The sequence below is a fragment of the Camarhynchus parvulus genome, chromosome 3 (genome assembly GCF_901933205.1).
Source record: "Camarhynchus parvulus chromosome 3, STF_HiC, whole genome shotgun sequence".
Classification (NCBI taxonomy): Eukaryota; Metazoa; Chordata; class Aves; order Passeriformes; family Thraupidae; genus Camarhynchus; species Camarhynchus parvulus.
Window position 1 is genome coordinate 29,443,300 of NC_044573.1, and position 15,119 is coordinate 29,458,418.

The 15,119-nt window shown below is 40.3% G+C and overlaps 1 protein-coding gene across 1 annotated transcript in view; it reads right to left on the reverse strand.

Annotated features, from left to right (window-relative positions):
* Positions 1 to 15,119, reverse strand: part of GLP1R (glucagon like peptide 1 receptor) — an 81,042-nt gene that overhangs the window by 20,065 nt on the left and 45,858 nt on the right. The window contains exons 4-8 of the mRNA XM_030945811.1: positions 10,040 to 10,149; positions 7,898 to 7,906; positions 7,400 to 7,506; positions 3,852 to 4,005; positions 2,223 to 2,382 (exon numbers count right to left, since the gene is read on the reverse strand). Coding sequence (XP_030801671.1) covers positions 2,223 to 2,382; positions 3,852 to 4,005; positions 7,400 to 7,506; positions 7,898 to 7,906; positions 10,040 to 10,149 — 540 coding nt within the window. The remainder of the gene's footprint in view (positions 1 to 2,222; positions 2,383 to 3,851; positions 4,006 to 7,399; positions 7,507 to 7,897; positions 7,907 to 10,039; positions 10,150 to 15,119) is intronic.

The window sequence follows — 15,119 nt, forward strand, 5'->3', positions numbered from 1 at the left end:
GGTGGAAGTCAAGGACCTTAGGGCAGTGAGAAGGATGCACATCAAGCTCAGTACCTTGGGCTCCAGGAGAGCAAACTCCAGCACATCTGAGAGTGATCACAACCTTCAGTTACAATTGTAAGAAATAACAACATGAAGTGACTATGTTTTTGAGGAATAGAAACATGAACTTTTCATACATAAATATTAATCAAATGATGAGAAATGAAAAAGTTAAAAAGATATCCTGTAAGAGGACAATTCATTAATGGAACAAAGGGTCAGAGAATCAAATTAGCTCTGGCAATCAAATAAATATTTAATTTTTTGTTCCAGCTTTATTTTTACAGCTGATTGACTATTTCAAAGAGCAGGACAACAGTTCAAACAGGAACCTACTGTCTCTCTCTCTGAAGCCTCAGCGTTACACTGAGGCTATCACGCAGCTCAAAAATCAAATTAAATAAAAATCTTCTGAGCATTGCATACAGCAGAAAGTCACCTGGTGAGGGACTTGAGCACCCAAAAAATGGAATCACCAATGAAGAAGCAGAAAGATCAGGAAAAATTATTATATCTTTCCACTGGTTAGAGATGAAACTGTTATCTGGTATAACTAATCTGAGAGCACTGAAATAGCAGATGTTTCTGCATTTGAAGGTGGAGAATCATTGGCAAGGTTTACACATGCAGACATGTGGAAGAGCAAGAAACTGTACAGATAACAATTGAATGGCACAGACAGAGCTTTTCTAGAAAGCTTGGATGAAACCCATGTATCTAGTGCCAAGTTCTTACATTGCTGCTCATTTCCACAAACTCATCTAGAAATTCAACATACAACAGCAAAACAGTTCTTTGTAAAAAAAGAACAAAACCAAAATAACAATCTGTTTTTGCCTTCTGCCTTTGCAGGAGACAAACTCTAAATAGAAGTGATTCAGACCAAAAGCAGCCTAACTCTTTCTAATAAGTTAACACAGTCCCCTTAGGATTTGACTAGATATAATTTTGTTCTAATTTCTTTCCCATTTCCTTTCATGACCTCACTCAGTGCTTCAGGATAGCTCCCCCTCCCCTTTTTTTTAATTAAATTGAGGGTCTAATTAAAACATATAGTTCAAATGTTAAACAAAAAGGTGCTGCTTTTGCTGCATGCCTGACATGAAAGAATATGGAACACAGAGAACTTTAAATAAAACCTTCCTGGAAAACTGCTATTATTTGCATTAATTTATTCCTATCAATATAACAGAAAACCTTTTGTCATTATATATCAAGTTCTTGTAGAATTGGGTAATTCACAATAATATGCCATTTATATGCATTTTCCCAGAGAACTAATTTGCTAAAATATTCACAATTGAAATCCACAGAGAGAGGAGGAGAGTCAAAGCAATTTAAATGTTCAAACTAGCATCTGTGAAAGCACTTGCAGTATTTATTTTTATTTATTTTCATCTTTCCAAAAGTGGCCTGATTCCACCAAAAGGGGAGGGTAGAGAAGAGGGAGGGAGAGAATGCAATAAAAGTGAGAAACATGCAAAGATCACTCTAAAAACAGGATTGATCCCAAACTGTAATGTATTTTCAGGTGAACTGTACAGTGAAAGAATCAAAGCTTTACCCTTTCTTCAGAAGGTGACCCTTAGTCAACCAGTTGATTTCAAGGCATCACAACCGTTGATTTCAAGCACACACAAGCCCATGGCACATGCAACCCTGACCCTTTTTCTTCCAGACAATCCCCATCTGACCTGCTCTGCCCACTTAGCCAAGCTGACACCTCCCTGCCCCTTTGCATCACCCCCTACCATTCTGTCACCATTTCTCTACTGCTGTCCTCACCCAGATGCAAAGCAGCTTTGCTATTTTACACCACAAGCAGTTCACATGTCTTTAAATGCAATGGGAAACTTTCAGGAGATGAAGCAGGGCAGTCTAGAAAAGTCCACATCCAGCTGGAACCATCCACACACAATCTGTCCTGGGAAGCTAATGTCCTGAAGGAGAAGCAATTTGTCACTGGTTTGGTGAGTTTCTACAGTGTCCCACAGCCTCTGTGCCACGAGCATCCAGGAGCTGTGACCACACCCTCCAGCCCAAACAAGGTAAGGGATTGGGAACAAAAAGAGAATGCAGAGTGCAGGACTTGAACTGGGCAGCACTAGTACAGACACACAAGTTCTCCTGTCATCCCCTCTGCCAGTGCAGCCACAGGACAAATGGAAAAACCAACTCACCCCAGCCAATGCAGAGATAGAGGCGGAAAATCCTCTGCTCAGAGAAGACAGAGAGCACCAGTAGCGTGTACAGGTACATGCCTTCCACCAGCAGCCAGTAGTAGTTTGCAGCCACACAATACTGCATCATCACAAAGACCAAACGGCAGCTGAGTGACTCCTGCGATGGAAAAAAGCACAGCCCAAAGTAACCCAACAGGGACTGAGAATAAAAGGATACGAACTCAAAAGACTGGTTCTCTTTACTACTCTTGCTCCTCAAAAAGTGAGCTTGGTAAACTAATCACATATTTTATTGCTGAATGGACAGAAGCCAGGAATAGGTGCTATGCACAGCAGACAGATGCTTTCAACAACACAACTCCTTAAAAAAACTCCTTAAAAACTCCTCCTGTTCTGTATTTTTCCCTCACTAAGCAATTGATTTTATTTTGAAAAGCCTGAAAAAAGATGAAAAGAACAAGTGAAAGGTACTATATCAACCACAGTCAGTGAATCTTTCACTTTCCTGGATACTCCATTTGGCAGTTGAGAATTTCTCTATTAAAAAGAAAAGAGTGGATGGCATAAGGTTGACTATTTGCCAAAGCAAAGGATATTTTCATAGAATACCAATGTTGCCCAGTGCACCCCATTTAAGTGCAAATTCTCTCATAGCTGATAAAATACAGAGATGATTAGTAAGGCTTTAGATAAGTATGATTACCTAATTAATATATCCATCAGACCTGATGAAACCACTATTGAGTAAACTGTGTGTAAAATCATAAAGTCAAGGCTTTTTGGAAAGAAGAAATGACTGACAATCCAATATGAACTTTTCCAAACCATTTAAGACACAATGTTATTTTCTGGTAACTGATAAATTGCAGATGAGAAAAAAAATCAGCCATCACATGAGATTCACTAAATTGTTTTAGCACTTCTGCCTTAGGCAGTGTCAGAAAAGGATAGGCACTAAGGATGCAACAGGAGAGTTTCCCCTTACCACTCCAACCCTGTACTGCAGCAGCAAATGCTGTACTCATGTTTTAGAGTCACAAGAGCTATACAGATAATAAAGCTATTTTCTTTGATGTTTCAAGTACATTTTGCATTCTAAATCCAAACGGGGAAGGGCACTCTTTCATCATTATTTACAAAGGAGTTGTTATAGCCTCTCTCATCAGTTAGAAGTATTTAATTAGCCTATTCCTCCAAAGCTTTTCTAAATGCTTTCAAATTTGCATTTTAATCAGATGCTTTTTTTTTTCCTGTCATCAAGAGATTATATAGAGACGACAAAGAACAACAAACTTAGCTGGTGGACAACCAACTGACCAGATGGACATTTCTATCACAAAAAGTGCTGGCTTAGGAAAATAAATGCCCTCTTGTCACTGTTAGAAAGAAATGAAACTGCAGCATAGAAAGAAGATACGGGCATTGGTGTATACATATATATATACATATATATATATATATGCAAAAAGATCTGCTTCTTGTTCCTCTGTCTTGTGGGGGCAAACTTCCCCCAGGTAGAGAAACATGTAATGCCATCAACTGAAGAATTAAACTACCTGCTGTCACGCAGACACACCACAGTGATGACTCCAATATCCTAGGACTGACCACAGTGTCTGCCCTTACCTGGAAGGCTATAAGTCCTTCCCACTGGTACTCCTGTGTGGCTGTGCTGTACATCCACTTCACCACTGAGTCTTTAATGAAAACAGATATAGCCCGGAGGATAAAAGAGGTGAAGAGGTTCAGGTGAATGTAATTCCTCGTGCAATGCAGATGTCTGTAAAAAGAAAAATCTAGTCACGATCCACTACCCACATAAAAGATGCAACATCAGACACAGGACTGAGAAAGGGAACAACAAGCCCTGTAAGAAATCAGGAGGCACCAGAGGAAACCCCATAACTTGAGAATGGCTGTAGGGATTTCAAACTGCCTTTGGGAAGAAAATACTATCAAGGAAAACACACAATTCAAAATTTTAGCCCTTAGAGCCAATGTTTGGGGAAAGGAAGAAGATAGGTGTGCTAAGGAAAAAAAAATATTTCAAAAGCTTAAAAAGTGTAACAATAAAGTCATTTTCAGAAGCCTAATCTGAAAGGACTGAAAAAGTCAAGTTCCACATAATGCTGAAGCTAATTGCTGTGAATTGACCCCAATGTCACTGCGCAAGTTTACCTTGGCAAAGCTCAGGACTGGTGTGCAGTGCAGCTTCTGGCTGTGCTCAAACCCACCATGAAAAAACATCCACCTGCAAATCACCCTTTGACAACAAGAAAAAAAATCTATATTCAAATTGCCTTCTGGGAGAATTGTAAATACTTTCTGTAGAAGTAAAAGGAACAGATTTTTCACCTCTACATTCAGAATTGAAAACAAAAAAAACAAAGGAAAAATCCTCTTGAGTTTCAGCAGCCTGCTGCAAAGACAATAAAATTGCTACTTGTCAAAAAAAAAAGGTACGGTAAGGGATAGCAAAGAAACTGCAGTCATGTAAATGGCATCCAATTGCAGAGTACTGCCAATATTTTACCAGCCTTATTCACATTTTTCTCCCAGCTCTGCAAGGGTATACACTTTACCAAAAGGAAGTTACACTGGGTATGATTTTTAAGATGCTAAAAGACAGATGTAACATATGGTAATCAGCAATTATTGCAGCAAAACTTCCAGTGAACTTGTACTTCATATGTCTGGTTTTTACAGCTCTATAAATTTTGGTAGAAAAACTGACTTAGTCTGAAAGTTAGAGGTTTGCACTGAAGAACAACTTGTTTGTCATAGGTCAGGTAGAATTTCTGTTCACTTTTAAGTCACAATTTATTTCAAAACTTACCTATTATTAATATTTATGTTCCTTAAACTCAAAATTCATTTGTTGCTACCCTTCAGAACTGCTACACATTGCAATCTGATTGTAAAAATTATGTAAATTAGGCAATTGAAAGAAAATAGGTTGCAAGTAGTTACTGAGTATTTTTGCTACAGGCAAAAAGTTATTCAAATTGTTTCAGTCATGAAGTTATGGGCCTAATTCAGCTTCCACCACTGAAATTAGACTTTCCTTCCATTTTTTCAGAGGATCCAAAATAGGACTCTAGAGAGATATTGTTTCCTCTGCTGTATCACTTTTAAAGACAAATATAAAGGTTATTTTGTAGTCTAAGAACTCCAAGAGGCCCATCAGTATTTGCATGTCATTGAATTAGATTTTGATCCCCATTTGTTGAGGCTGAGCAGCTCCAGGGAAATGAGCAGAGATTCCAGTCAGAACCCAGAAACTGCAATTCGCATAGGGTAGGTCTCATATTTCATGAGATCCAGGACCAAGTTGTCTCCTGGTAACTGAGACAGGAGAACAAAAAATGGATTGATTGCACAGTTTTAACAAGACTCTTGGTATCTCTGATGTCCCAAGAACCTCACTTTCAAAATGAGAAGCACACACTTGCGTACAGTTCTCCAGTCCCTGCTTCATAGTTGAATGAAAAAATGCTAAAGCATCACCCCACAAAAGTCAGGACATCAAAATTCCCTCTCTCCTACCAGTCTTTGGTGATAAACTTGCTCTTTGTTGCCTGCCAGAAAACATCCCTTCTTCCTTCCTTCGAAAAGAACATGGTTGTGCTCTGTGACCTTTACATTTGGGCTGCTGAGATTACTCAAGGAGTGCCACTGATAGGTGAAATGAGGAGAAAACAGTTATCCTGGGAGACATTTGGAGACTTCAAGACCATCTGGTGCTTCTTCAGAAAGGTCCCAAAGTTGCACAGGTACAACACATACAAATCATAATTATCACATGGCACTCACAGAGGGTGAGCATATCTCTGGATTTCTGCAGTCATTTTAAAACTTCCTTGATATTGCCCACCCACGCTTCTCCACTGGAACGAGAAGGGATAATATAGTGCTAAAAAAGCACAGTTCAATGTGAGAAGGTTTGCATCACTTTAGTTTTGGAAATTAGAAGTTAAAAGATATGACTGACCTTTTTAAATACATAAGGGAAGAAAGGAAAGGGACTGCCTTGCTAAAAGCATAGTGCAGGCACCAGAGGAAATGATCAATAACTGGCAATGGTAATTCTTCAGTTGGGGAAGGAGGTTTTTTAAGGATCAGAGGATCACTGAAGATTCCTGACTTGACTTCAAATAAGAGAACCAGGACATGGAACATTATACTTTTTTAGGAGGCAGCCTCATCAGGACATAAGAGGGGTGGGACCTGGCTGTAGGGATCAGCTTCATGACAGAGGGACTTCCTTCCCACAACAGAACAGGATCTCATCTTTGTATCAGTCTCCTGTGCTCAGCACCCCCAAACTGAAGGGAAGTCTGGCTGGAATCAAAACATCTCTTGCATTTACAGAGGGGAAAAAAAAGAAAAAAATATCCCTATTAGAACCCAAAGTTGTGTTTTGGTCTGGTGGAGGTTTTTGGCTTTTATTTATTTTCTAACCAAACACACAAGAGTGTATCTTTGGCACGGGCAACCAAGAGTGTCTAAATTTTTATATGCGCTGTTGAATTTGTAGCTGCAAATCTGGATGAACTCAGTATACTCAGTGACACTGTGGCCAGCTGTCAGCAATTTATTTCAAAAACTTTTCAAGTTTCCAATTAGACTCTCTTCCATATTGTGCAAGAAATAAGAATTCCTGAAAGTCCTCCAAAATTATAAATTTTGTCAAAAATCCATTTCTGCACATCTTGCATGTGAAGACTGGGACACAGGCCAGACTGAGATTTGTGCTCTGGGTAACTCCAAGCAAATGCAAGATGAAAATTTTTCTCCTAAATGTCCTTGCCCATCTCAGACTTGTGCCTCATCTGCAAGGTGAGACCATGAAGGAAAGCTTACATCTCTCTCTTTTACCACCTCTTCCAATGAAAATTCAATTGAAATAAAAACTTGCCTAACAAAATATTCCAATTGATAAAAAGTACCTGTTCTACATGTTCATATGAGTAACTGCAAAAATTTGGCAATTTTACTTGCATTTTGAGAAGGAATGATTTTAGGAAGAAACACAGAAGTGACAAAAGATAAAGAAATAATGAGGCGATGGAAGGAGGGAAAAAAATAATCAAATGTTTCTGTCAAAGTCTGATACTGTCATATAGAAAAACATAAAACCTTTAGTCCACTCTCTTCAAAGCTTTGCCAGTTACCTGAATCCAAGAAGAATGGCAGTTGCTATTACAAGGGCAGAGAAGGAAAGAGCATATCCAATGGTGTATATGATGGACAAATTCAGGAGCTGTTCTTCTGGTGCATCCTGAGAGCATATAAAGAAGAAAAGAAAAACAAAAAAGTGGAGGGGGAAAAGAGAACTCATGGCCTTCAGTTCTTTTCTCCCAGCTACTTTCTAGCTTTCTTAATGATAAACAGGAATCATTCTCCTACTTTCAAGTTTAAATGCACATGTCATATCAGTCTTCCGCTTTCCATATGCTCTAAAGAAATAAAAATTTAATCTTAATTCCTCAGCTGCTCCTAGGTATTCGCTCAAATTGTTGGGTTTTGCAGCCTGGCTAGAAAAATAGATAATGTGACATTATTTCATAATAAAGCTGGAGAGACATAAATTACCACACAAGTAAGTCTTAAAACTGATAGCAGGAAGCACAGACACAACTCAGACCTGCAGTAAAAATGGAAGATTTCACCCTTTCAGACTTGGGCACTTCAAGCAAGTCTCCTTTCTGTGATAATGAGGAGGGTCCTCATCTACACTTCGAAGTGCAACAAGCCAGGTCCTATTTGATGACTTGGAGGCAAGGAGGCAAAGTATGCCTTGCATTCAAATAGCTAAACCCTTTTCTGCCCCCAAATAATCTGTGTTCTGCCTCAACTACATAACCTCCTGGTAACAAACCAGAGCCCAACAGCATCTCATGACCTGGGTGTTACCACACAGTTTGAGAGAGAGCAACCTGCTGCAGACCAGAGCAGTCGTGGCTCTCCTCAGATTCAATGAAAACGTGGTTATTGAGACCCTTGCTTGAAAATTCCAGCCAAAATCCTTATGGAGAAGAGAATTACTTGAAGAGGTACAGGCAGCACTGAATTTTAACACAGTCTTACTTCTCAGCCTCCAAGGCACATTCATATTCACAGTTCCAGTTCATCTCTAAGCACTTATCTTTGTCTAAATAGAGTCAGGGATTTTATTTCCCTTCTTCAAGCTGCTAACTCTGCAATTGACTCCTGAGACCTGCGCTATACAAAGGAATACATTCCTTGTACTTCATAAATTAGGTACAGTTATTCAGATGCATTTTGCACAGCCAGGAGGATTTAAGGCTGTATCTCAGATTTGCTAGCTTAATGCTTTGAAGTGAACACTATGAAAGCTGCCTTTTGAAAAGGAAAATCTCTTCAGTATCAAAGCTTAAGCAAAACAACTGAAACCTAACAATTTAAAACACATACATAAATGAAAATGACATCATACACCTAAATTTATAAAGGTTCACTAACACTTTGGAATTTTAGTTACATTTGTAATATAACACATGACAAACTCATAAAAACAACTTCTTGTTCCCACATGCCAGATGCATAAACCAAAGTTACTACGGGGCTCTATATACATTAGCTGGAAACCAAACATGGCTGTTCACATTTCAGGGAGTGACACCACCTACAAAGGGTTTCAGAATCCAGATCAGTTCATGAAGAATTGGAGGCAGGTGCCAAATGAACAAGTGTTACCATTAGGTATCTCACTCATTGGCACATCCCAACACAGCTCTGGAAGAAATCATAATGGCCAACAAGGAAAAGTCAAACAACCAGTCCTATACAAAGCATTAAGACAATGTGTTCTGCTGGTACAGCACAGAACACAAAAGGGACAAGGAGTCAGGCTGCAAGTCAAAGGAAAAGGTTAAAATCCCCATATGTGGAGAACAGAAACTCTCTCTTTTCCCATCTCCTCCTAGTCTGTAGCCATTTAGTCCTTCTGAAGAATGAGGCACTGAGCAATGGAAACCATCAAGGGCATGGATCCTGCAGCTCTTGGGACTTTCATAAACTCGAACCGTTTTGACTAGGTAATGCACTGGCTCGCAGCACTCTGGGACAGAGAGAGTGCACTCAATTTCTGTGAGGAAAAGCATCACCCTGGGAGGTTCAGAGTAGTAGTGGTATCACGTGTCATGGGAACGCACACAGTGCACTGGCTGACGCCAATGGCTGTCAAAAATCCTCTGAAAATCCCTGCGTTCTCCTTCATTTAGTGCCAGACATCTCAGCTCCCTGCAGAGTAAAAAGCATGAGGGCACGAAAATAACACTGACAAGCCTAATTCCATGGCCCACAGAAAATGAAGGTATAAAGACAAAAGAACCTTAAAAAAAAAAAAAAAGGCAGGTATTGCCCCATGCCCAAAGGTGAAAAAGCAAATATCCTTCAGTTCAGTTCATCTTAATCACTTTAATAGCTGCTAACAAGACAGACAGAACAAATGGTCACTATTACAATGATGTGACAATGGAAAAAAGGCAAAGGAATAACAGTAGGTCACTCCTGCAGTTGAGCTCCTTGCTCAACCTGCACCACAGCTGCGACGACCTGAGTCACTTGGTTCTCACGCACATTTGATAGCGCTCTCATCTGCCCTTCATGTTCCCTTTGTTAAAGGGGAGAGACCTGATGTCCCTCAGCATTAGGCTCACTGAGGTGAGTCAGTCAAGATTATTCTGACGGGAGAAAAACAAGTGGGCATCAACAACTATTTTTTTCCTCTCTTCTGCTTTCTCCTAAACAACAACAGCAAGAGGGGGGGAAATGGGAAAAACTCTTACCTGGTCAGAGGGCTCACACTCAGACAGGTTCCTCCAGGGCAGGGTCGAGTTCTCCTTGAGCAGCCAGGTCCCCTCCGAGGTGCAGAAGCGATACACCTGCCCATGCAGCACTGCCAGGAGCAAAGCCAGCCACAGGGTCAGGGGAAGAGAGCCTACTCAACTGAGGGGCAAGGCTCACAGAGCATCTCCATGCAACCCTCCTTGCTCACCACCCACCACTCTCCTGGCTGGAGGGGGAAACTGCAGCATAGCAGGGGAAGGGCTGTACCCACACCCTGCCTGCCCCCGACACTCTGCTGCTTGTCCTCAGGGCCCCAGAGCAGCTGCCAAGGTATCAGATGGCACTAGGACATGTTCCAGGACCATTCCATCTTTGTGTGGATTTTACAACATGCATAAATTCCAGCTCACTGAAATATTAAGATTCTGAAACATGCAAATTCTATGTTAAGCTTCAGCTACAGATTCTACACGGAAAAGAAAGTGCAAAAAGACTAAATGTGCTTTTTCTTTTCTGAAAGCATGCAGACCCAGAGAAACCTCAGAACAGGTACACTAACACAAGCTTCCCAAAATGTAAATGCTTATACAAACATCTGTGCTACAAAACGTAGCCATAAATCTTCTCCTAAACTACCTATGTACTCTTTCTATTCCCTCTACCTCTCCGAATAACAAAATTAGCAATAAATTAAACACCTTTCTCGAGCAGTAAGCTGCCTGATCTTGTAAAAACAAGTAAATTGCAATGGCTTCTAATAAAATTACGTCAGATAGAAGCACCAAAAGAAAAAGTGCAAAAGGAAAGCAGCACTCAGTCATAGTATAGGAAAAGAAACTCCCTCTCTAGTGTCTGGAGTACTGGGGAAATCTAACAACTTAGACAGCTGTACACACAAGCAACTGGAAGTGTCCTTGTATGAGCTGCTTTGCAAATAAAGTTTCTCACTAATCACATTTTTGACCCAGTAAACCGACCTATTCTGTATAACGAAGCTACTCCTCAAAAAGGAATGCTGGGTCAATCCCTCAACCAGGGTTAGCCTCTACCCAGACAACGTTTGGAAAAATGTACTTACAACATTCTGGGGCATAAGAAGATGAGTTAGGAGGATTCAGTTCTACCTTTGATGTAATAATTCCAGTTAAAGTTTTTGTTCAAACCCAGCCTTTCCTGATGCAACCTCATCCTGTTGTCAGCTCCCTCATTACTGCAAACCAGAATCATTAGAATTTGGCATTTCTGTTCAATGGGAAAATTTTAAAACCTATTTGAAATTCTAACAACCCAGTAGGTTGTTTGCATGTTAGCTGATAACTGGTAATCTGTTTTATAATTGTCAGCAGCAGACAACTAGCAGATACTACATGTAATAAATGTTTTAAAAAATATAGACATTAATATTCTAATAAGCCATTTTAAATGAGTATTCTAAATGGTAGCTGATAATGGTTGTGGTAGGCACAGTCTATTTGGTTTTGTAATTGCTATACTGAATATACCAGTAAGAGGTAATACAAAGATGATATAAAAATTAAGCTATGCTTGTGGAGGTTTTTTCTTACTGTTAAGGGTATCTGTTCTTGTGAAAACAGGAGAGATTAGGTACAGCATCTGCAACACACACATTCACAGCCACTAACTGCACCTGCTCTCATTATCTACTGCCAGTGCCAACCACTTCTTTAGGTCAGCACATTGCTGTGATGTTGCTCAAGGGTAATAAAAATGCTCATTTAGGAGCATCAGAATAAAAGACAGACTAGGGAAAACATGGGTCCTCTCAGGAAGGATAGGGGAGACCTGGCTGCAAAGGACATACAGAGGGCTATGAGGTATTCAATGGCTTTTTTGCTTCAGCCTGGAGGAGAAAAGGCTCCAGGGAAACCTTACAGCAGCCTTACAGTTCCTGAAAGGGGCTACAAGAAAGCTCAAGAGTAAACTTAGATTTTAAGTTAGAAAGAAATTCTTTACTGTAAAGGTGGTGAGTCCCTGCAACAGGTTATGCTGAGAGGCTGAGGACGCAACATCCCTGGAAGTGTTCAAGACCAGGCTGGATGGGACTTTGAGCAACCTGGCCTAGTGGAAGACATTCCAGTCCAGGGCATGGTCATTGGAACTAGATGATCTTTCAGATCCCTCCCAACCATTCCATGATTCTATGAATATATTAAGGATCTCACACATCATTCCCTCTCCCACCCACCACCCTTAGGATTAGTTGTCAGCAACTTAAAGGATGCCATTCAAAACACCTGTGCAAAAGCAGCCCTAGGAGTCAGTAAATATTGTATATTTGGAGCCAATGTTTGTGAAATCCAGGAGGTTTAAGTCCAGAGGAGCATAGGACTAGGAAATTTTGTCTGACTACCATTAGATGAGCTATAATCAAGCATTACAAGACAAAATTATTATGAGGAATAATCCCAGAAAACAAGAAATTTTACTATATTGCTGGAAAAAAACCCCACAAGGATAAAAAAACCCCACCCTGCTAAAGGAGAATTAATTAAAAAACAAGCAAGCAAAAAAACCCCGAACCCCAACATTATTTCACATTTTCTTAAACACTTTGTGAATTCCCCCCTTCTGCCAGTATTTCTTAGTGAAAAGGTCTAATTGGAATAGATGCTTAGCTTCAATATATTTATTTTCTCTCCCAATCATCATGACACACTTTAATTTTTTTTTTATTGATAACACTTTTTGAATAATGAAGAGGAAAATCTAGTGTATCCTGAAGGCTGGCAAGTATTACAGAATTGAAAGGTTTACTGAAAATGAAACATGCAATTTGCTATCAGACAGAAAGACAATGCAATTCATTTAGATATGAAGAAAAAATAATTTAATGCTATCACACTGGACAGAAATATTCCTGCCACACCTAGGGGTCACAAATACTCAGTGAATGGCTCTCACAGACTTCTAGGCGGTGACACGCCAGCTGTGTCAGGTTGTCATAGACTCACTGATTGCCAAAACAGGGGTGACCAGTGCAGGAGTCAGAGGCAACTGAAGACCAGCTGGGCTATCTGTACCCAGGAAGAGCCTCAAAATATAAAAGAATAAATCAAACAAATTCCAAATAGGTGACACTGCACATCACAAAGTGAGAGCCTAAATACCTGGTCTACGGAATAATTTATTAACCAAAATGCTTATGAGATAGCAAAATGTTACAAAAAAGAATGCTTTAATGTTTGCTTTAATGTTTTAAAGAGCATTTATAATGTTATAAAAATTTCCACTTTGAGGCACCATTGAGATGCTAGTTGACACATGGGACAATGCTCATGAAAGAGCTGGGAGAGTGCAGAATGCAGGACATGAAAATAACACGGGGCTGACGCACTGCAGGCAGCCAGTTACTCTCAGAAATGTGCAAACAAGTCTCACTGTTGTGGAAATGGAATGCTTTCGGTAACGCGTCAGACTCCCCATTACCCACACAGCACCACTCTGTGGAGCTGAGAAAGGCTCAGAAATTAATAAACACCACACACATGAGGCCCTGCATGCCTTGCAGCTTGGCCCATCCAGCACCAGCACCACGCAGGGTCTCCCAGGCAAACCCAGCCCAGGGTGTGGCCACCTTCAAGCGCCTGTGATCAGTCAAAGAAGCTGCCCAGAGCCCAGACTTCACTCAGCATTCCCACAGAAAGGTGTGCCTCTGAAACAGAACCCTCCCAAATTGCATCAGCCCACAGTCATTCCCACTTTCTCCATTTCTCAGAAGCAGAAGGCAAACAGCCTCCATCTACTCCTCCTGTAGAAACAGGCTCAGTCACAGACAGCCACCTGCTACTGCCCAAACACAAAAAGGTTGTTAATGACCAACAGCTCAGAAGAGATTCACCTGAGCTGAATGCTCTTCCCCAGTCTTGTCTCAGTGACACGAGGGACAGAATAAAATACCAGCAACTCTACTCTGGTGTTTCTCCAAAATAACTGATAAAACCCTGGAGACTTTAAATCTTTTCATATACAAAATTTGCATCTTTGTTGCAGGTCCAACAAAATTCAAGGAATCCACTAGCTTTTAATCAGGAATGTTTTGACTTGAGAATTGCCAAGCGTCTTACCATTCTTTTTGCTTAGAGGAAAGCATGTGGCTTGCAATAAAACTATCTAAAAATGTTTTAAAACAATTTTTTCACATGTACTTTTTATGACTCTCTCTGCACAGGTGGTCATGGCTTAAGATGGCAGAGATTTTCAACCTTCTAAAACAGATACAGGGATAGTATATGCACACATTCTGTCCTTACTGAGGGCCTGCTCCAAAGCTTACCAGGAACCTAATTTCCTGCAAATTTCATGTGATGCCCTTGCTGAAAAGAAAACCAGTTATTAATAGGCACTGAGACAAACTAACAGTGACATGCTAGAAGGTGGCCTGTATGCCATGACAGAAAGAAGGCACCCACACAGCTTCCCCCAAAGCTGCTGAGCAATTCCAGCTTCTTGCTCACAGGTGGCTTACTCAGAGGCAATTCACGTTTGTCCATGCCTGAATTCTGCAGTGATTCAGGCTCTCTTACCTGTAAAGCACTCAAAACATCAAGTATAAAAGACCAGCAGCAGTTCTAACAGACCAGAATGACAAGCAATATTTTTTTTAAAGGTTCAAGGTGGTTCTTGCCTCCATGCTATCTTGCAATAAATACCTTTTTCCTTCCCGTTACGTTTTCTCTTACCATACAGTCAATGTTGCAAATCATTCCACTATATTCTAGAATTGGCTATCATCCTCTGCAAATAAACAAATCCACACCCAGTGCATAGGGAATCTGATTTTATCTACATTTTAAGTTAAGTGCAAAAAATTGCAAAACCTTTGGAACAGCAGCCTAATGGCACGAGTTTATTTGAACAAAGTCAATCACACCTCATTGGAATTACATGTTAAAACATGGACTGATGCCCAAAACTCCGTTTCTGTAAGCTGATAAAAGGTAGAGAGCTAGCATTGAAGCTAATAACATCTACTGAACCTGTAAATCAAATCAAATCAAATCCCAGAAGCAGCTGGATACTTTTCCATATGGAGAGCATGGGTTAAAAACTCACAAATTT